General features: G+C 34.1%; 2 protein-coding genes across 3 annotated transcripts; one reads left to right on the top strand and one right to left on the bottom strand.

The window, feature by feature from the left end:
* Positions 1–1,008: 1,008 nt before the first annotated feature.
* LOC125065309 (doublesex- and mab-3-related transcription factor 2) lies at positions 1,009–8,359 on the top strand. Of its 2 annotated transcripts, XM_047672854.1 has the most exons (4): positions 1,009–1,321; positions 5,952–6,096; positions 7,658–7,899; positions 8,193–8,359. In XM_047672854.1, the coding sequence occupies exons 1-3, from the start codon at positions 1,127–1,129 to the stop codon at positions 7,876–7,878; spliced, it is 561 nt and encodes a 186-aa protein (XP_047528810.1). In that variant the 5' UTR covers positions 1,009–1,126; the 3' UTR covers positions 7,879–7,899; positions 8,193–8,359. The 2 variants fall into 2 exon arrangements, with proteins under 2 accessions (XP_047528810.1, XP_047528802.1); XM_047672846.1 differs by lacking the exon at positions 8,193–8,359 and having other exon boundaries at positions 7,658–8,184.
* A 215-nt stretch (positions 8,360–8,574) lies between these two features.
* Positions 8,575–21,524, bottom strand: LOC125067863 (transportin-1). The gene is made up of 15 exons (XM_047676764.1): positions 21,365–21,524; positions 20,789–21,121; positions 20,453–20,668; positions 20,246–20,368; positions 20,054–20,149; positions 18,872–19,055; positions 17,589–17,803; positions 17,315–17,524; positions 16,899–17,210; positions 16,659–16,766; positions 15,497–15,670; positions 14,665–14,836; positions 14,035–14,130; positions 13,354–13,429; positions 8,575–12,529 (listed from the first exon to the last, which is right to left on the bottom strand). The coding sequence occupies exons 1-15, from the start codon at positions 21,467–21,469 to the stop codon at positions 12,247–12,249; spliced, it is 2,703 nt and encodes a 900-aa protein (XP_047532720.1). The 5' UTR covers positions 21,470–21,524; the 3' UTR covers positions 8,575–12,246.
* Positions 21,525–22,291: the final 767 nt, after the last annotated feature.

The following is a 22,291-nucleotide window of genomic DNA, read 5'->3' as shown; positions in this document are numbered from 1 at the left end:
TGATAGGTGCACCTGTTTTTGTGCACTATACGAGTATAGTCTCTTTAACGTAGTTGACTAGTTAAAAACCTCTAATACGCCGTAAAATAGCTGTAGGTAGGTACTCGTTGTGAATCGTAGTTATTCATAAATAACATATTTCATATTGTACATGATATAAAATCAAGATATATGAAGATAAAATCATAAAGCATTCTTTGATTTTCATAAAAAGAGCGTTGGTAGATAAATTAATAAGTTGATTATTATTAAATTTATATGATTGATGAAATAATGTAGCTAGACAGTTTGTAACTACTTACAAGTTAGTAAATACTGTGTTTTATTACGGTTCTTCTCGGTGCAATTTATCTGGTGACAGCTTTATATTAAAAATCTTATAAAATGACAATTTACGAATGTTAGTGAGGGTTGAGGTTTTTGTATAATTTATGATAAGCACTAATGCATTTTTTTACAATTATGATTTTCTCCATAAGTAAGTATTATAGTAATTATATATATTTAGACAATTTATGTTCTTCCAAAACTTCTAATCCTCAAAATTTTTCAGCAATCTCAGCCTACATGAAGAAAGTATACTAAGCGCAAAGTGAAAATAGAATATTAGATAGGTACTTTATTATTTGCCAAATACCTAAGTACTTATATTTAAAGAATGGACACCTCTTTCAAATGAATATACGATAGTTAGGTATAGACTACAGACTCATCATTCAATAATGTCTACTGAAAATATACATGATAATAAGTCAAACAAAAGATTTAAAAAATATCATTTTACAAAAATAAAATAATTTAATACATGTTGGCGTAGCCGCCCCCTATTCGCTTGGCCAATAGTGATCCTACGTGGGCGGAGTCTGTATTGTTTAAGAGAACGATCTCGTAATGTTTAATCTCTGAAAAGTTATTTCAGCGGTAGCATCTCCAGTTGATTTACAAACATCTGAATTCGAGACGCTAATATCGTTGAAATTGTCACTAGAGTTACAGTACTTACCACGAAATAAATATGAAGTAAAATGTGTTATTATGAAACAATATGTTTGAATTAATTATGTTTATAAATAAGTAAATATTAAATAAATATTCAGTAATGTGAAATTTTAATACTGATACCGCCATGCAAAGTGATAGAAAAGACGGTGATTGCAATGGTGGCGGTAGGAAAGCCCTACGTACGCCCAAGTGCGCCAGGTGTCGTAATCACGGTGTAATATCATGCCTGAAGGGTCACAAGAGACTCTGCCGTTGGCGGGATTGCCGCTGCCCAGGCTGTTTGCTGGTGCTTGAGAGACAACGAGTTATGGCGGCACAGGTATGTTTAATTTAAAATCAATAAAAGGTAAATCATTAAATCATTTTACTTGGTGGTAGGGCTTTGTGCAAGCTCGTCTGGGTAGGTACCACCCACTCATCAGATATTCTACGGCCAAACAACAATACTCAGTATTGTTGTGTTCCGGTTAGAAGGGTGAGTGAGCCAGTGTAACTATAGGCACAAGGGACCTAACATCTTAGTTCTCAAGGTTGGTGGTGCATTGGCGATGTAAGGAATTGTTAATATTTCTTATAGCGCCATTGTCTATGGGCGGTGGTGACCACTTACCGTCCACCAACCTATACTATAAATAAAAGTTTAACATTTTCTAGTGCAGTATGTATACGGATATAGACGTTAATTAAGTACTTAGCTATTGTGTCAAGTGCAATGTCTCTGAAAGTGTAAACAAATTATAAGTACACTTATTAATAAGCGCAATAAACAAATGAATAATATTTAAATATAAATAAATTAATATTTTTTATTATATATTCACAGTACTTAGGTAAACAAAATTTTAGTAGGTACTTATTGCAATGCTTTATACGAATTTATCGAATATAATCTAACAAGTAATGGAGGAACGACTATTGAAAGTTATCAAAAGTTATCAAACCTACGAATGCTCAATAACTTGCAGCCCTCAGTAATGGTACCTCAGTATAATATTTATTCAAATATAAACATATGTACTTAGTACCTGCATATGTGCAGGGCCAGCCTTAACAATTAAGGCGCTACATGCTGGACATGCATTCAGGGCCATTTTATTTATGTTATATTTGGTCAAAGACGACCCTTAGAAATATTGAGCTTAAGTTTGAGTGATCGAGGACCGATTCTAACGATATTCGTAGATACTTCAGACCTCACCACCCCTGAAATTAGGCGGCCTGGGTCGTCGCCCCCTCTCTGCGGCACTGCATACATAGGTACTTATATGTAATCACGTCATGTATGATTTATATTGGTATGAATTATAACAAGCAAAAAGAAGATTCAGCTGGTAGATGATATTCCTAAATATTATCGATACTATTATGAATTATGCAAATTCCACCCGTTGGACCGGAGGGCTCATTAAGGTGAAGCTTCATTGTTCATTTAATTTGATAAATATTATTCGTTTACGTATAATATACGTGCAATATCGGATAATGTGAAAACGCTCTAACTGCCATCGGCAGCACGAATTCTAAGTGTGTTTCAGTACACTTATATCTAATTAATACGTAAGTTTATTTAAGAAGTGCAATCGTTTAATTTATCTCAGACTCACGTGAGAGATATGTTTTGTCCATATTGTGTCATCATTATACATTTATATTATATATTCATAATATAATATAAATATATTTTGAATAAACTTCTCACTAATTTGTCTAATGTTAATGGTGTAATATTGCATTGTGTTCATGACCATCTTGTACTTACATAAGCTTAAAAAAAGGTTCAGAGAACAAATTTTTTGATCTCAATTCATTGACCCCAGTCATAAATCAGCATTATGCCATATAGTCGTCATTATATACATTTGGAAATGCAAATGAACCGAGAAGGCAGATTTTTGGATATATTGTTGGAGGACCTCAGAAAAGCTTAACTTGAAATTGTTGACTTCAATTTTCTATGTACGTTCGCCGCCATCTTGAGAAAAGGGTTCAATTTGTTTTTTTTTTTTTGCGATAACTCGGCTGTGCGTCGTGTTACGACAATTGTAATAAGATACTTTTTTGTTGCTTCATTTATGCTCTACAATTTAGGTCCTACAAATTTTTAACCTACTGTTGATGGTTATTGCGATATCAAACACGAAACGCCATTAATAGCATGGGTGTGCCACAGGGATCAATTTTAGGTTCTTGTCTATTTTGATATACAACAAAACTTAATGTGCATGTTAGGCATGGGCGATACTATTCTAGCTGACACAGTTTTGTTAAGGAATTATTTTCTATAGGACAGGAAGATCCAGTGATATCTTCATTTGTGATTTGTAGTTGTACATCTTGAACGACTTTGTTATTCTTCTCAGTATTATTATTCATTACATCATCGGCATAATTAAAAATAGTTTTTATATAGTAGTTGAATACACGGCTTTAACCCAAACATTCACCCTCCATTTTACCTTGATTGATGAATTAAAAAAGTAGCCTTTGTCATTTCATAAGGCTTAGGTCTAATTTCACCAAACTATGTTTGTTAAATCTTAATCAGTAATTTACTAATGAGTTGTTAATAATTAACGGGCTGTTATATCATTAAATGTCCCAGGAACAAAATTTAACAAGCCGTTATTAAACAGAACATTTAACTGAATGGCTTGTAAGTTACTCACTCTTATTTTAAGCAACCAAATTGAAATGCTTATTTGTGACATGTCATTTAGACGAAGTTCGGTAATATTTTATCTAGTCGTATAATACGTCATTTGTTGTGCTGCGCGACCAATTTCAAAAATCGTTAGCTCCGAGTGATTTCAATGAAATGTTAACTACTTTTGATTTAAACCGATTGAAACGTCAAATAATTATAACATGGTAATATTTATTTTTGAGCTGAGGTTATGCAGCATTATTTTGTGCTCTTTGATTGTGTTTGTGGTGTGCTTCTTATTGAATATAAATAACTATGTCAAAGAAAACACGCGGACCGAATTTTTCGTCAAATGAAAAGGAAATCCTTGTTCATTTAGTTACAAAATACAAGGATCTAATTGAAAATAAGAAAACGGACGCAGTAACTACTGCGATCAAAAATGAAGGATGGAAGAAACTAGCGGAAGAATTTAACACGCGTCGCACTATTGTGTCTAAGTAATCTAAATTTTCTAAAACATTATTTTCGAAAATAAAATTGTACGCAGCGTCCATCTTGAGTTTAATTGTCTGTTACGGTCTAACGGACGTCTACAGCGGTGATTAAATTTAACGGCTTGTTATAACAAATAAACACGCGTTAACTCGTGGTGGGACACTCGATAACTTTAACAGTCCGTTAACTGACTTAACAATACGTTAAATATTTAACAGGGTATGGTGAAACTGGACCTTAAGCTTACTCCGCACCAAAATTCATCAAAATCTGTTTAGTGGCAACGTCGTGAAAGCGTAACAGACAGGCGCATTTACTTCAAGTTTATAATAGTATTATCATTAGAAGTGTGTCTACGACAAATTAATCTTTCCGTAGTAATTATAGATAGAATGTAGATACGGTACGTCCGTAAAAAAATTAAGTCATTTTCTAATGATTGTTCAAAATGCATAAACGTTGTTTAAGTTAACAAAAAGTCATATTATAATGAGTTTTATATTCCTTACTTAAGATTGTACTTTAATGATTGACTCCCCATACAAACTTCCACCCCTCTAGAATGATTTCCGTGATAAAAACTAACCTTTGTTCTTTCCCGGTACTCAAAGCGTGATAAGGTAAAAGACAGAGTTACTTTTAAATTTATAATAATTATTAATAGGGATAACAATAACATATCTGTTTTTATTAATAAAATTATATATTATCATTAGGTATTATGATAAATGTCGTTTCTTTTAAAATGGTCATTAAATTTTAGAGTATATACATAGCTAGTATACAGTATTTGTATAGCTTGCTTATATAGAATAATATAGCCAAGCTATACGAATACTATTTACTCTAAAGATAGAATAGAGATGCTTTTTATTTACACACACATTTGTACAGCATCAGATCTCATGCGCAAGTAAGTCTCCTTATAGTATACATTAGCAGCCTGTAAATTTCCCAGCTACTGGGCTAAGGTCTCCTCTCCCTTTGAGGAGAAGGTATTGGAGCATATTCGACCACGCTGCTCGAATACAGGTTTGTGGAATCCTTTTTACCCGTGGTAAAAGTCGGTCAGAAGTACAAAATTAATAGTATATCCAGGAATGAATTTACACTAGGGCCACCCTAGGCTAGGCACCCCTGGGCAGCAAAATTAGTATGAGAAAAAAAACGGAATCGGAAATGTTTTTCTTATCTTCCAAAATAATAAAAAAACGTATTTAATAAATTTACTCTAAATGAGTAATTTTATTAATTTAGTAGATAGTTGTGTAGATATCAATATTCTGCAAAATTTTGATAGTGGGGCATTTGTAGTTCCCAGGGGCAGCGTTAAGATTGAACTCAGCACTGAATATGTCTGTAGGTACATTGTTTCCTGCCAAATTTATTATAACAAAGAACCTTTAAATAATTAAAATTTACGTAAATGTTAATAAGATTAAAATAGCAGCTACTTACTATTTATAACATCAAAACTAACAATATACGACATTAAATAAAATTAATATGGTTATAAATTGCGAGACATACATAAACTCAGGTAATAATATAAAAAAAATTAAAAGTTTATCCTACTCCATTAGCAAATTGTTGTATTATAGATAAAAAATTAAAGATATAATAATCAAGCACTATTTGTAATGCAGTATGCATATAGTGATAAGTATAGCAGAGATATTAGTAAATCGCATGGAATATGTAAATTTATGGTTTGAAATAAAACTGAAACAAAAGCGTAGTGTGGTGCAAATTTGCGATATAGTTTTAATTGCCTGCCGTTCATTCAACGATTTTTATTTGCACACAGGTCGCGCTTCGACGGCAGCAAAGCGCAGGCGGCGCGGCTCGCGACGGCGAAGCGGCCGCGCTGGCGGCGCGTAAACGTGCTTACCGCGCTCGTCTACGCAGTGTACAGATTTCGCGGAATTACGCCATCCCGGCCGCAACCTTTGGTGAGTTTTATGTTTTTTTTTGCTCTACCTTCCACAGCCTCAGCAGAGAAAACTCATTCAAAAAAGGATTTACAACAAAGTGATTTACTGTTTACAAAAACAATAGATTAATAATATATGTTATGTATATTTCTTTAAAATTGCATTGATTAACAAAAACACAATGATTTTGTTAATCAATGCAATTATATTGTTTCAGTATATAAAAAGAGTTGCTCATCATCAAATGAAATCCTAAGTACTATATAAAAAGTACAAAAACACAAATATGGTATTTAGATTTTTGTTAATACTACTCAAAAAACTAAATGAGATCAGAGAAAGAGTGCACAATATCTCAAAATGAACCTAAAGTATTGAAATGTAGTATTGATTGAACGCTCAATACGTTCACATAACTTAGTTCCGTTAAAAGATAATAAACGTTGTTTAGGTAATCTAAAAGAGTTCACTTTACTACTGCGATAATGTCCGTTATGTCGCGTAGCACTCAGCGTTTTGTTATTCTTGTAAACGAGTAGACTCTGTCGTCTGTTTCGTTTCTCGCTACTGATGCCTCATGCGAATTAGCTGAATAAATATTTATTTTGGAACATTCGATCTTGTTTAAATTGTATTTTGAAAAGATGTGCTCTAGAATTTCCAACAAATTTCTTTAAAATGTGTATTTTCGAAATATCAGTTAATACATTTTTTTGTTTATGACCCAAGAGAACAGATTACATTTTTATTACGAGTCCAAATTCAATTTACGTAACGTTTTGTATGTGTGATGTTTAAGTGGTAATATTCTTTTATGTAAAAAGATACTCTTCATACTATTTAAAAATAGAGCACCGCAGTAATAAAATTTTGAACGGTGCTTCTAAGCGTCCCCGCCTCATTATAGAACAAAAGCTGTCATTTAAAACTCGGCAACATTTCACTGTCTTTAAAAAAAGTTAAATATCTTTTGACTATTTTTATGAGCTCTAAAAAATGTGTAGATTGTTTTACAAAAAACGCAAAGGCGGCTCTTTGTCGGGGTGTCGCGTTACAGCGTACTGTTGACTGTAAACATGTCTTTCCGCTCGGTTGAATGATAGCTCAGCGGGTGCCAAAAAAGATCTTTTTAAAGAGTGTTGCGAGTGTATAGTTTGATTCGATACACTTGTATCATTATATCTAATAATAATGGGTGTATGTTTATCGCTCGTCACATTCTTAGACAAAATTAGAATGAGGATAAAGTAAGTACGTACCTGATAAAAACAAAAAAAACAACAAAAGTATAACAAGATATAAATGTTAATAGTCTACTAAATATAAAAAAGTATATTAATATAGTTAATAATTTTATATTTCGTTAGTTGGTACGTTAAATAAATATAAACTGATCCGGATTCTTACTATTGGGTGATGATAAAACACTACCACGCACATCTCATTCAAAATAATATCTTCAATTCGTTCCTACCTCTCAAGGGTAGATCGGGAATAATTCGTTCCTGTAATATTAAGTTACTACATATGAATCAAAAATCAATCGATATAGCAATAGGCGTCATTCCCGGTCTCTCAGAGCACACGAGCGGCACGGAGAGCGACCCGGCGTGGAGCGAGCGCGTGCGGCGACGCAAGGCGTTCGCGGACGCGTCGCTGGAGGCGGGGCTCGCGGCGCCGCTGGGCGCGCCCGGCCCCGCGCTGTGCCGGCACCTGCTGGCGGCGCTGCTCTCCAGCTGCGCGCCGCCGCAGCGACCCAAGATATCCTTCTCAATCGAGTCCATCATTGGTGTGAAGTAGATGCATCCAACGTGTTAACGATCTATTTGTAACTATAGCCTATTCCAACCACGAGAGGACAAAATCCAAATAAACAACATCGAATTGACGCTATATCATTGGTGCAAGAGCAAGAATAATATCATATTCATTTTGGATAAAATTATAGTGGATATAAGTACTTATGTGGAATGGTTTGTAATTTTTTTGTTTGTATTTATAACACATATTAATCAAGGACTCTTTATAGCGCAAAATATAGCTGTTAACAAATCGCATGGAACACGTAAATGTAAGGATGGTTTACCTTTATTCCTTCTTCGATTGGAATAGGCTATATATTAATACTGTCGGAGTTCGTCATTTCGTTACAAATACGTATTTAATATCAGGGGATTATTATTAAAAGAGAGTACTTAATTTTAATGATGTAACGTTAGCAGCTTTTAACTCCATTTAATTCTTATATGGAATATTATGATATTCTCAGTCTGCTTCTACATTATAAGTTAGTGTTTTATTTTGTTTCATATTTCGATCTTTACTTTAAAACTTATCATTTTAAGTTAATTTAACATTCATACAAATATTAGGGTAGATATATTTAAACAGTACGTACTCTGTTGGTGTTTGTTAGTAACATTCGTTATTCGAATTTGATCACTTCTACTTGCATACAAATATAAGTTTTATTAAAATAAAAGTCATTTATCGAACAATGAGTGCTTTATTAACGAAATGTATGGTAAAAGAATGTCTATGGTGAGGTCAATGTATTACAACCAGAACTTATACATACATAGGTACACTAAACGATGCGCAGTATGAACTGCAAACTGTAAATTATGGACAATTTTGATAAAAATGAGTACAGATATATTTTTTTATATATGTTTATAAAATAACAAGAATTTGTTGACACGTCTTCGGCTATTTAGGCCTTAGATTAGAGGTAGGAATGACTTTATTAATCTCGATTTTATATGAAATTTGTACTCGACTGTACTCCCAAGATCTACCGAACGAAAAACAGCCACAACTCATTACGGGGGCCGGAAAACAAGCAGACATTCTATTATAATTTTTTTTTTACCAAACAGATAAAGAAAATCAAAACAACATTAACTTTTCACTGTAAGATTTTTAAATCAATGATTTTTCTGAGGTTTATTTTTTAGTTTATGAAGTGTAAAATATTAACAAGTTAAAAACACATGACAATGCATTGCGACTTTAGTAGGTATATAATATACAATTTTGTTTCGCACGAATTGAATCGAAATGGATAGTTTCGTGATACAAATTAGTACCTAAGTGAATTTGTATAATGATCACAGTTCATCTAAGGACATTACGATGCTTTCGAATTATACAAATCTGGTTTTTGTTCAACGTGAAGCAAGCTGTTCTAAAAAAAAACATACAAAATCTTTACTGTACTAACATTTCAAAACTATTTGTACGAGACAAACGAAGTACCCAAAAAAATATGCCTTTGAAGATTCGTAACTAAACAATGCACAATTTACAAAATAAAATAAAAATACATTTTATTTAATACGTACCTAATTTTTGCTATTAAACGGATTAAATTTTAAGTCTATTGTAATCGGCTAAAGCTACCAGCCCCCATTTTAAGTGCTTCACATGCGATAGCTACATTCTTTTCAATAACTGACAACTGTAAGCGACGTTTACTTGTTTAATAGTTAAAATATAACTAATAAATAAAGTATTACAGAAAATATTCATAAATATTATAAATACAATACAAATATCAAAATAGATACATGTAAGTACGATTTATATAATTAATTTCGACGACGACTAAATACATATCCTCAAACATCAAACAAGGGTGAAGGCGCTTCGAGTATTTATACAAACAACTACGCGACATCATAATCTATTCCATTTGAATGATTGTCTCAAATGATTTTAAATGTACTGACCAATTATAATTTATGTATTTCAACGCTTAAAAAATTGTTAATAGAAACTTGGTGACTCGAAAACAGAATACGAAAAAACATGTAAAATCTGTTGCAACATTTTATCAAAGTTTTAACCGTGGATGAGGTCTCGTTAAGGTAAATCGAATAATGTCCAGAATCACCAAATTGTATTAGAAAAAGATACATAACTCGATAAAAACGGTATTGATGTCTTAACCACGTACAAAATTTAATTAAATTTACGATTCACAACACAAAACATTACGGTCACAATTGTACGATACAACTAAGACGCAGACCGGCCGGAGGATGGGAAGTGCCCCACGAACGCCTCGCTCACTCACACACTCACGCAAACACTTAAACAGCTATTATCACGGTTTTTAGGAAAACGATACTACATTTAAAAATGTCGACAAAATCTACTAACCTTAAAATATAAATTACGAGATCACCCGTAAAGTTCGCGTTTCGCTTATAAAATAATGTGTCCGATATAAAAATTTCAACCGCAGTTCGGAGAAGTGGAGCTACCAAAATATGACTTTACTTTAAAAGTTCGTGTTCCTACATTCGTGTGGAAATACTCACGTTCCGTTCATGTGAGCGCTCATACCGCAACGGGCGCTATCGGGCTTCGTTGGCACTCGACGAGGACTGGGACTAGACGGGACTCGGGGGAGGAACGACTTGGACATCAGGGACGCACTTGTGGGTGATACATATACGAATATTACACACAATTTAGTTGTATATAACGATTAATATATACCGTCCGGATAATTTCAATCGAATATGAGACCGAAAAATAAATGAAATCCCCAAGGAATGTAAATTTAACTGTTTCCCCGAAAAACCCTTAATATTCCACTGCATACTTAACCCTACGCGATTGCAAAATATACTAATGTTCAATCGAACTACAAATTTTCAGATCCCCACTTGACAGGCTCCCTTCTAAAACGTCTTTCGTATTTATAAAAATAATTACAATAACTTTTTAAAATATTAAAAAAAAATGATCTAAAATATTTCATGACGATCTCAATTACCGATACTAGTATTCATTTATATTTCGACATTATTTCAAATTTTTAGAAAGGAGCCTGATATATCTGAAAAAAAAAATATATGACATAACAAGTGTTTAAAGTCAGACTTTTAGCTTTTATAAAAATAAAAGGTAACAATTTTATTTGCATATAGTAATATAATATACAACTCAATATGTATTTACATATACATAAAAATATTTTCATTTAATATACACATAAACAATACTTTATATCAATCGTACAAGTTGCCCGTCGTGAATCAACCGTCGCCATGCCAACTGCAAAAAAATATTACTTCCAGCATATTCTAATATTCTTTTTTAATATATTATATAAGTAGTTACTTTTCTTTACACGATATCAAATAATATTGCATATATTTTCTATGTGTGATTTTTTTTTTTCTAAAACTTATTATTTATACGTTTTAGATACACAGACGAGGGTGTTATTTTTCGAAGGGAAAAATAAATGTTAATAAAAATATAGATTATACAATTTTGATAGGAAGCAAGAGTCAACATCACAAGAATTCATTCGACGAGGGCAACTCAACATACAAATCCATTAAATAAAATACAACGTAAAAATACTATTTGGTATATTATATAGCAGATATCTAGCCCGCGTAAAATCTATCAAAGCAGTATATCTACATCGACATCGACATATATTCGTACACATATATTAGTCAAAATAAACCAGTCACAAATCACAGTTGACATAAATTCTCGATTTTACTAAGTCTTGTAATTTGTATTTTAAAATAGTAGTTAACACATCAATTTTTATATACTTAAAAATATAATCGAAAGAAAAGCCTAGTGGAGACACGAATAAATGCTTTTAGACAAATATGTGTATAAACTTTTTTGTTAATTTCTCAGTATACATTATCCAAAAACTATTAAAATGTTCACAATTAACGTCTAAAGGGATACACTTGGTACAAATGTTAGTCAATATTTAAGATAACACAAGCGCACGAAACAATGGCAGAACAGTGATCGTCAAGAACGGTACTAAAATTAATACATACGAAGGCATATGGACATCGACTCCACTGTAAGCTATAATATACCAGCGACGACATCGCGCTCGTCACAAACCAAAGCAGACAATCATACGTACTCGATATCGAACGGTCTAACACGCGTCGATTTTAATCACGAAACGACTTCGGTCCGATTCGATGTGCGATAACAACGCTAAACGTCAGCACTATGTTATTAAAATTTCACAAGTTTCCACTATGGAATATTACGGCGACCGACGGACCGTCCACGACTCTCTACGTTGCGAGAGGGACACCGTCCGCGACAAAATCAATTCGAAAATAAACAAACGTACTCCGTTCCGGTCTCGCTACGGGCCGGCGCCTAGATGCCGCACATGGCGGACAGGCGCGCACTGAGCTGCACGGGGAACTGGTCCGTGAAGCGGCGCCAGTTCTCGTCGCCCACCTGCGCCTTGAACCCGTGCAGGATCTTCGTGAACATCTCCTTCAGGTCGTCCTTGGGGTGCGACCACGACGCCACCGCGTCGCAGAAGAACATGAAGTCGGGCACCACGCCGCCCGGGTTCACCTGGATCATCTGGCAGATGCCGCGGAACGCAGAGTCCTTCTCGTCGTTGTCGCGGATGTTCCGCAGCGACGTGCACCTGCGGGAGGGGAGGGGGGTGAGCCCCGGTACTTGTCGTGAGCTTGGGCGTATCTTATCTAGTGAGCTCTGTGTTGTGATGTGGGTCGTGTGGTCGGTCGAGTGTGGTGACCGCTCGCGGGCGGTCGCGACATCCGAGGTGGGTCTCTGGACAGTGTGAGTGTCTAAAGTTTGTTATGGAGTAAGTCCTACATGATGATACATCTAGAAGGCAAATGATAATTTGAGTCCTCTCGATATAAAACGGAAGATCAACGTGTAAAAAAGAATAAAGCATATTAACATAATCGTACTAAATATATATAAATATATACAGAAAATATAGTATCGGTTAAAGTGAATATAATATTAGAGAGTGTCCAGTAAAATCATAATTATATAGACATTGAATAGCATGTTCCAAACTGAAAGCAAACACAAAACAGTACGAACGTGTGCTGCGAACGAGTCGCAAGCTCTCGGTTAAGTTAACGTTCCTTCGAATTCGATTTGTCTCGCAGTTTGGATAAAACAAAATAAAAATATAAAATTAGCATCTCATATATATTTAGAAAGCGGATGGTGTTCAACACACATACAGTACAACACTGAAAATAAGATGATTAAACAAATACCACCCCATATATCAGTGATAGTCAAAGTGTGGCCCGAGTCACATGCCTGGTTCAACAAAAACGGGATCAACTTATCGGGTAAAACAATACAACATTAATAAGCCACGAACAAACACCATCCACGATCGAAATAATAATAATCGATAAACTTATTCGATATTAAAACGTAATAGTAAATATAAAGTAATAATAAAAAAAATTGACTACAGACCACTGGCGTACGAATTGATGTAAAACGGGTGCGACGTCGTGGGGGCACACATAACCTAGCCGACCGATAGTAATCGCTACGCCACGACAACCACGACAACCGAGAACAAAACCAAGAAAACAAATCAACAAACCATTCAAAACATAGTTAAATTACATAAGTACAGCAACATATCGGTGCTACGGATGGAAATAATATCGGAACAGTTCGGAGACGGCGGGTCCCCCAGGCGCACACTAAGGGTCTAGGCACACCCCACAAACTAAAATAAATAATGGCTCAAAATGCAATGATCGTTCATTATTCGCTATCTCTAGCTGTGTTATGTTTCGGAGCTGTTTGATTATAATATACATATAAATATATATACAGGGACAGTTTCGACGTTTTGCGATGGGACGCATTAATTTTGAATTCTATTTATTTTAAATTAATATATTAATACATTTTAGTGGTTTAAGATACATAGACTTTTGATAGAATACTTCTTGCATTTAATATGTTAAAAATTAATACAAACAGAAAATCGATATATGATGAACACATTGTAACAAAAGCCGTGAAGAAGATATAATCAGTCATGACTGCCACCAAGGATAACTTTTAAACTATTTTAGCAAATAATAAAAATCATTAAGGGGTGTCAACTAAACATGAAGTCAGATTCCTCGTCTCACTTACCTGTGTTTTCGAGTAACGTCTTAGGCGTGTTGGGCCTGTTGATGATGTCTACGAGATGACTCAGTACGAGAGGTATGTACTTCGATGTTTCCGGTCCTGGAAAAGATCAAATATGATCATGTGGTTTCCTTTAACTTGTAGGTCCTATTAGTAATATGTGATATCTGCAGCGCAGTGTAAGTTTTGTTCTGATTAATAATATATAATCAAGTTTAAGTTAGAAACCATCTGTTTACCGGCATTTCAAATTTACCAGCTACTACATACAGTAGCTATTATTCGCGGTCTGATATTCCAGGATAAGACCAAATTAGACTGTTTATTTGTGCATATTTATATAAACATATATTGAGGCATAATTATATACGTTTAAAAATTATGACCTCAATTCTGTAACGAAATCGGTTCGATGTTCAGATATTATTTATATTGTATTCGCAATCGATAGTAAACAATACGTGTAAAAGCATGTTTCTGTTGATATTCGTATTTTTATCTATTCCGGATTATCCTCGGAATTAACTTTTCAAACAATTCCGCTGATATAGCTATATCGGCACTTTGCTGTAGCGTATTATATCTCAACTACAAACTATAGAGACACACATGCATCCAAAGTAAATGTGTCACCTAGTTTGATGCTGATCTCTCCGATGGCCCACGTGGCGTTGTTGCAGACTGAGATGAGCTCGGGGTTGAGGTTCATGCCGAGTATGGGCAGGAACTCCGGTATGTAGGGCAGCACGTGTTGGAAGCACGCCTTCGTCAAGTCGCCCAGTAGCGCGAACGATGATTGCCGAACCTGTATTTTATATTTTTTGTCTAATTAAAGGATTACCTTAACCTGTGACTTTATATTCGCAATCGTAATTTTTTTTTATTACCTTTTCCTCAGAAAAATAAAAATTAAATATCATTTGAATATTAGTAAAAAAAAAATTATATTCAATTTTAGAATTAGAAGATTTGGAGTAAGTAACAAGCCGAGGTTTCGGGGCAAACGTACCCGAAGTAAGTTTCAGGCTGACTTGCCGTTGATAATATTGAGATAGTTCACCAAGATCGATTAATCGATTCATGACATTGGAAACGCCAGATTAGTGAGATCTCGTGTTTCTTACCAAAAATGATAAAGTCAGTCATTTATGTGAAAATGATTAACCAAGATTAGATCGCCGAGGCATCTTCTACATTATATAGATATGGGGAAAAGCATTTTCTATTAACATTAAACCTCTGAATCTGAATACTCGTTACGTCATCATAGATCAGAAAAATGACCCTCTTTTAATACATTTTCGCCTACTAGCTTTCATTAAATCTTTGATAAGACTTACCACAATAGCTAATGTGTAAGATACTACAGACTCTACCACACGTTAATAGGTATCTGTGCGCCGAAATAATCCAGTGGCTACAACAGGTGAATCCTAATTGAAGTTTTTTGAAATTTAAATCATACCTCTGGCATTGGATCCTGCATACACTGGTACAAAAGTTGCATAAGATTAGAGTTCAACACTAAATGATTGATGTGTCCGTCCAAGCCTTCCGCGAGACCGCTCAGCAAGTCCAAAGCGACTATCATAAAGTCTTTGTCTGGTGCCTCGAATTGTTCTGGACTCTGGCTGTTTGCCTGTGGATACAAAAACATTAAATTGTGAATATTTAAAGAATTGGAAAATGTTTGCAATCGTATTAAAGCCACATAATATACGACTTAAATCTTATACTCAACAGAACATTTAAGTTACTTGTAATTCATTGATAACAATGATTTAAGAAAATCCGCTACGTTCCTTTCGCCTTCCTTTCCTTCTCAGGTCAGGGTATTTTTTAATAACACAATCCATAAGTTAGTGAGTGTGATTTTGATTTGATTTAATTTAACTAAAATAATTAATCAAAACTGGGAACCCAATATTAGTAAAATAAAATTAACATATGAAAAAAATTTAGTGAAAGGTTAAGAACATGTCACAACTTTATACATAATCTCTAAACTAATTTGAGCGAAAGCAATCGCAATTTTCAGTCCAACTAGATAGAAAACGGCAGTCGCGAGTTAAAAGTCGGGAAACACCGCCGAGATCATTTGTTTATTTAATTTTTTTATAATTACCACTCACATCATTAATCTCTGAGTATGAGATGAATGAATGAGGTGAAAGAAAACCAAATGTCAAATAATACTCTGTTACAATTGAATCTAATAATCCAAACTGGAACAGACGGAGCAAGTGTTAAACCTCGCTTTCTAGAAGGCGAGACCTTTCCACAGAAATGTGACATAGTACGCTTTTATTTATCTTATAATTGTATAAATCGCGTTCAACAGAATCAACACCAAGATCAAACTAAGATGATATGTAAGGAATTTAAAGTGTGCCTGTTGTTTCAAACAAATATAATGTATAATAATAATAATAATATTACAAAACACTTATACACACAATTGACCCGGTTATTTTCTACACTCATTGAGCTTATCATATAATATGTTCGAAATTAATCTGATATGTTTATTGAGATAATATGTATTACTCTTGAACATAATATTGTTTGGATAGATACACTTCCTATAGGCACATATGTATGGATGAAAAGAACTTATATATACTTACAATATTTTGATTTAATGTTTGTTCTATTAGTGACACACATCTCCTGAAAACTGGTTCACAATACGGTAGGAATCCTGACTGCAGAGCTGTGGCGACTGATGACAAACACTGAAAGAAATATAACATTTCAATATAATTAAATATGACAGGGTTATAAGTATGTAAACAGTAAAGGTAATAATTATATTGACCGATTAATAAAATAAACAATATACGCTATGTTAGCTTAGCTGAACTAACCTCAAGTAACGGAAATAAATCTTTATCTTCATCCTTTAAGACATTCCACTTCGTTATAAGGGGCGGCATCAATAGATCAATATACTCCTGCTTGTTTAAATGGTGTCCCACTGAATCCGCTAATGTACCGATAGCGTCGTACAATATTAACAAGTTTTTGTGCTGATATCTGCCAAAAGCGTACACTAACGTCTGCAGGATGTGGCCCAAGTATGGAACGAGTTCTGTACAAGCCTCTTCTTCTAATGTGGCGAAGGCGGAACACGCGGCTTCTTGTACGCGTTTGTTGTTATCCAGGACTCGTTTTAAAAGCTGCAATTATATTTAAACATTTACGATAAAGTCAAGGCTAAATATAAAATCGATATAGCTAAGGCTGTAGACAGTAAAAATATTTAGAAATTTAAAAATCTGACCTCGGTCATGACGGGTCGCAGGTAGAGGTCGTGCGACTGCGACACTATCCAGTGGGAGTAGCGGGACAGAGTCCAGCACGTGATGGCGCGCACCAGCGCCTTGCTCTCGGCCAGGCAGCACACGAGGTAGGGCACCAGGTCGGGCAGGTGCGGCACCATGCCGCCCATGCAGCCGTCCGCCACCGCGCCCACCGCCAGGATGCCGCTCTCCTGCGGGACGGGCGCGCGTCAGGGGCGGCAGAGCGGGGCGCTCGGCGAGCGGCGCCGGACCTACCTTGATGACCCAGTCGTCGTGGAACAGCGTCTCCTTGAGGATGGGGAACAGCACGGGCAGCAGGTCGGCGCCGAACACGTTGGCGAGCACGTCGAGCGCGGCGGCGCTGCACTTGCGCAGGTTCCAGTCGGACAGCGAGCCGTCGTCGTCGCCGCCGCCCTCCTCCTCGTCCTCCGACTCGCCGCCGCCCGACATGTTGCTGTCGCCCGCGCCGGCTGCCCGAGCCACGAACGAAACATCGCAAATAGTTACGCAAGATTTATTACATAATTAAAAGAAATACAAATTTATGTCAATATAAAAAATTCAAATCTCCTTTAATGATCGCAATCGAGTTGTTACCAAGTAACTATTACTGGTCATGTTAAAACTAGTATGATACCTATCTATTTTAGATATGCATTTTAACATTATGTAATATTTATACTCCAATTAAATACAATGTAAACAGCCACAGCACAAACGAGCCTTGATTACCTTCAAAGTCCAATAAAACAATTTAGGTTTACCTACATTGTTTTTATTTTACACTTACAAAAGACTGACTTATATTACTGATAATCAATTATATGAAATCAATTATATTAATATATTTTTAATTGATTTATAAAAACAACGTTTCAGATTTATCATATATCCATTATTATCGTAGAATATTGGAATGCACAAATAAAATGTAATTTCTATGAAGGTTATCAGAAGTATATGCTTGTTAGATTCATAATATATTGTACATTTAATGGCGTGCATAATATCACGTTTAATAGCTAGTCACGTTTTGGATAAGGTCAAAATCATAAAACGTATTATATACCGTAGCTTAGATATTGTACAAAACGTTATTATTACATTTGGTCTTAGTTAATTCCATCACCTAAAGCCAAAAAAATTGGCGCTATAATATATTTAATTACTATTATTTAAACAATGAACGCATCTCAAGCATGGGACGCTAAAATATTATGTTATTTCTAATAAAAACAGACTTACTCACTGTCAAATCAATACACAGTAATACAAAGTATTAATGCTTTATTTTATCAACCAAAGGCAAACTGATTCTTTTGTTTCATATTACTATAAGATCAGTGTTTCCAAAATAATTAAGAATTTAATTGTAATTTTACTAACTTTCATTATATATCAATGAAGTAGAAAATATCACTATATAATGTCACATAAGCCAAAACTCTACTTGATATAAAATCCACGGCTACAAATGCTATAGGGCTAGGAACTAGTAGTTAAGAAGTATTTTGAAAGTTTGACAGTCTGTGTCTCACCGTTATGCTTGATGGTGTGCGAGCGCGGCTTGTGGAAGCGCGGCCGGATGTCGGACTCGCGATCGGGCTCCGCGTCGTCGGCGTCGTCGTCGCGGTCTCCGCGCAGCAGGATGACGTCCATCACCGAGTAGCGCATGCCGCGCACCAGCACCGGCAGCAGCGCGGGCAGGCGCGGGCCCAGCACCTGCACGTCACCATGACTCTTATACCCTGGAGCTCACAAACAGCTCCCAAGAAAGAAACCCTCCTTTTGAATCAAACAGAAGATGTATTGGTTCTTATGTATTATCATTTATGAGATAGTACTATTATGATTATAGCCACTGCAGGTGAGACGTAATACAAACACTATTTACTTACTGATCAACTATTTATCTCAATTGATATGTATATATACGTATTTTAGATGTAAGCTGACATTGCCAGGAGAGTCAACAATCAATCTTAATATTGAAAATAAAAAATATCAACATGATTAAAATTAATACTCAAAAAATATTTTTCAACAAAAGCTATAAAATTATAAAAGATTTCTGGAAAATTATGAATATGAGGCAACATATATTATGTTATTTTCTAACTCAAAAGAAGGCAATAGGTTAATAATAGTAACTATTTGCTGCTGATAATACCATTTTACAAAAATCAACATTTGCTTGATCCAAATAGTTTACTTGAGTTATATATGTATAGGAGGAATTAAATCTGAATATGTATATCTCTTTCAAGTAAGCTTTTCCCTATTAATATATGTAAAGCTCATAAGAATCTCAGTAGTTTCCTTACCCAAAACTTAATTACAAAGGAATGTTAATTGAATACAATTATTTTTTTATATCCAGCCTGAAAATCATTAAATACTAACTCTACTACTTCTTTTTATCATTTACATAATCTTTCATGAACAAATAATGAATATTCCACAAATAAACATTATTTATTCATGAAAATATTATATAAATATAGATTTTCTTCTTAACTTTATCATAGGCATGAATATCTTGCCATAGATAATCTTTATTGACTTTGCAGTCGGAAACTTGGTATTAAGAGCTTATATTAACTTTTACACTGATTCTATCAAAGTAATATTAAAGTGAATATACATAATATATTAGGTTTAAATGTTTTCTTTCCCCAAAAACAAATTCTAAATGTAATACATTAAAAATTTAAACAAACCTCTCTGCAAACATTCTGTTCGGCTAACGATAACCAAAATTCACATGCTTCTAAAGCTACACCCTCTTCAGCATCTTGTGTACGCATTAACATGTACTGTTGAAAAAAGAAAATCATATAAAGTAAATTTTGCGCAATATTTTTTAGTAATGTAAATTCAATATTAGATAATGAAAATTATGTCATAATTACCTCGATAATGTTAGGTAAGTATGGTATGAGTCGATCTAATCGAACTTCTAGGAGTAACACTAAAGCATGACAAACATTTTTTCTAACATCTGGATCTTCGTCTGCTGCCAAGTGAAATAAGTTCTGCAAAAGTTTATATATAAAGAATACACTTTGTTAAGTTTCATTTCTATGGACATTTTCTTAATGGAAAACATAAAATCTTACCTCTATAAAGGAATCAATATGTAGCATCAATGCTTGTGTTCTTCCCATAATAAAATAATTGACGCAGGCAATAGCATGACATCTTATTTTAGGTGACGAGTGACGGAAAAACTGTAAGAATTTAGGTATCAAAACATTTAAGGGTCTATTTAAGGCATCACTGTCTAGTAGCTCTGCTGTGTCTTCACATATTTTCTGTAGAGCCCCAAATGCTCCCTAAAACATGAAATGACAAAATTATCATAACATACCAATTTCATAACAAGCACAACATATATTATATAGCAAAATGTATTTTTAAAATTTGTAAAGTTTATGTTCAAGGCATTTACATACCTCACAAACATTGTAATCCTGTGAATCAAGCATCTGACATAATGCTGGCAATAGTTCTGGCCATGATGTGAGTTCTCCCTTGCTAGCTATAGTTGTTATAATTATACCTACAGTAGCCCGAATCAGTGGGGAAGGATCTCCAACCGCTGATAAGCATTCTCGCTTAATAAACTCAGCTACTTCAGGTAAAAAGCTGTTATAACGCGCTTTTACGTTATTCTTCAATATTAAACCGCTTAAAGATCTTGTTGGTTCTGCTTCAGTGACCAAATTTGTCAATACAAAAATTAAATAGTTGTTGAAGTCGGGATATTTATTTAATTCTTCCAATTTCTGAGATTACATTGTTATGGAAATCAAAATCTGTCAATGACTGTCATGTCGGAAAAATCGATTTCATTACGACCGTGAAGATAACAGAGCTGCCGCTAAACAACCACTATATATAATAACCAAACTTAAGCTACCCTTTAATTTTACAATAATTGAAATAAAATCAATAATAAAGCGGTTATAATATACAAAAAAACATCCACGCCGATATATGCAATAGCTTGAAATTCTTAAAAAGGATACTTGTTGAACTGCTCTTTGAGTAGCAGTGTCTGGTGATTGAGACTCCTTAAGAAGTGTAAGTATTTGTCTTAGTCCTTCTTCTTCAGGTTTCCACTCCATTTTCATAATAATTTTACGAAAACGGTTGTATTTTACTCAGTCCTGTAGAAATCAACCATGCCAAAATTTGACGATTTAGAGTTGCCAGATGTTAAAAAAATTTAGCGATGGTAGGCAAAAAGGATACAAACTATCTTATTGGTACTTTTTTAATTAAAAAACCTAGTTTAGGGCAAAATGAAATAGTTGTTGAAATTATTATACATTTCCAAAAAAAAAATTTTTCTTAATTTTTAATTAGCAATCACAGGAATGATAGGTAATATACTAGATACTACTACTAATACTGTAGAGTTTAGTATTTTTTAAATAATTAGGTTACGATTTAGCATTACTTCTTTTTCGAACATGTTGAAGTTTGGGGTTTTTCAGTAGTCTAATGGCTTATAAGTAGTAGTAGTAGCTTATATGTATATAGTGTTCAATTATCGTATTGTTTTGTAATAGCAAAATTAATACATTCAATCGTGATTAGTTAAAATGAATGTTGCCGTGAATATAGATGAGTCTGAATAGATCCACAGAAACATAGATTTTTTTTTTTTTTTTTTCGGAAACATACTGCATAGTATAATACACAAACATTTGATATCAAAATAAGTCTAAAATTTTTTATTTTAATATGATTTCGTTATAAGTAATCTACAAGTAGCTTTTATTTAAATATAATTTTACATTTCCTAACTCAATATTACTAACCACAAACAAAATATACCTTTTATAACGATAAACATATTTATAGCATTTATCTTAAAAAACTCTTTAACACGTGATTCCTGGATTTTTTATCAAAAAAAAAAAAAAAAATAGTTTTAAAATGCCAAAATT

The sequence above is a fragment of the Vanessa atalanta genome, chromosome 1 (assembly GCF_905147765.1).
Source record: "Vanessa atalanta chromosome 1, ilVanAtal1.2, whole genome shotgun sequence".
In the NCBI taxonomy this organism is placed as follows: domain Eukaryota; kingdom Metazoa; phylum Arthropoda; class Insecta; order Lepidoptera; family Nymphalidae; genus Vanessa; species Vanessa atalanta.
Note: the sequence above shows the minus strand (reverse complement) of the source record. Positions and strands in the feature narration are given on the sequence as shown.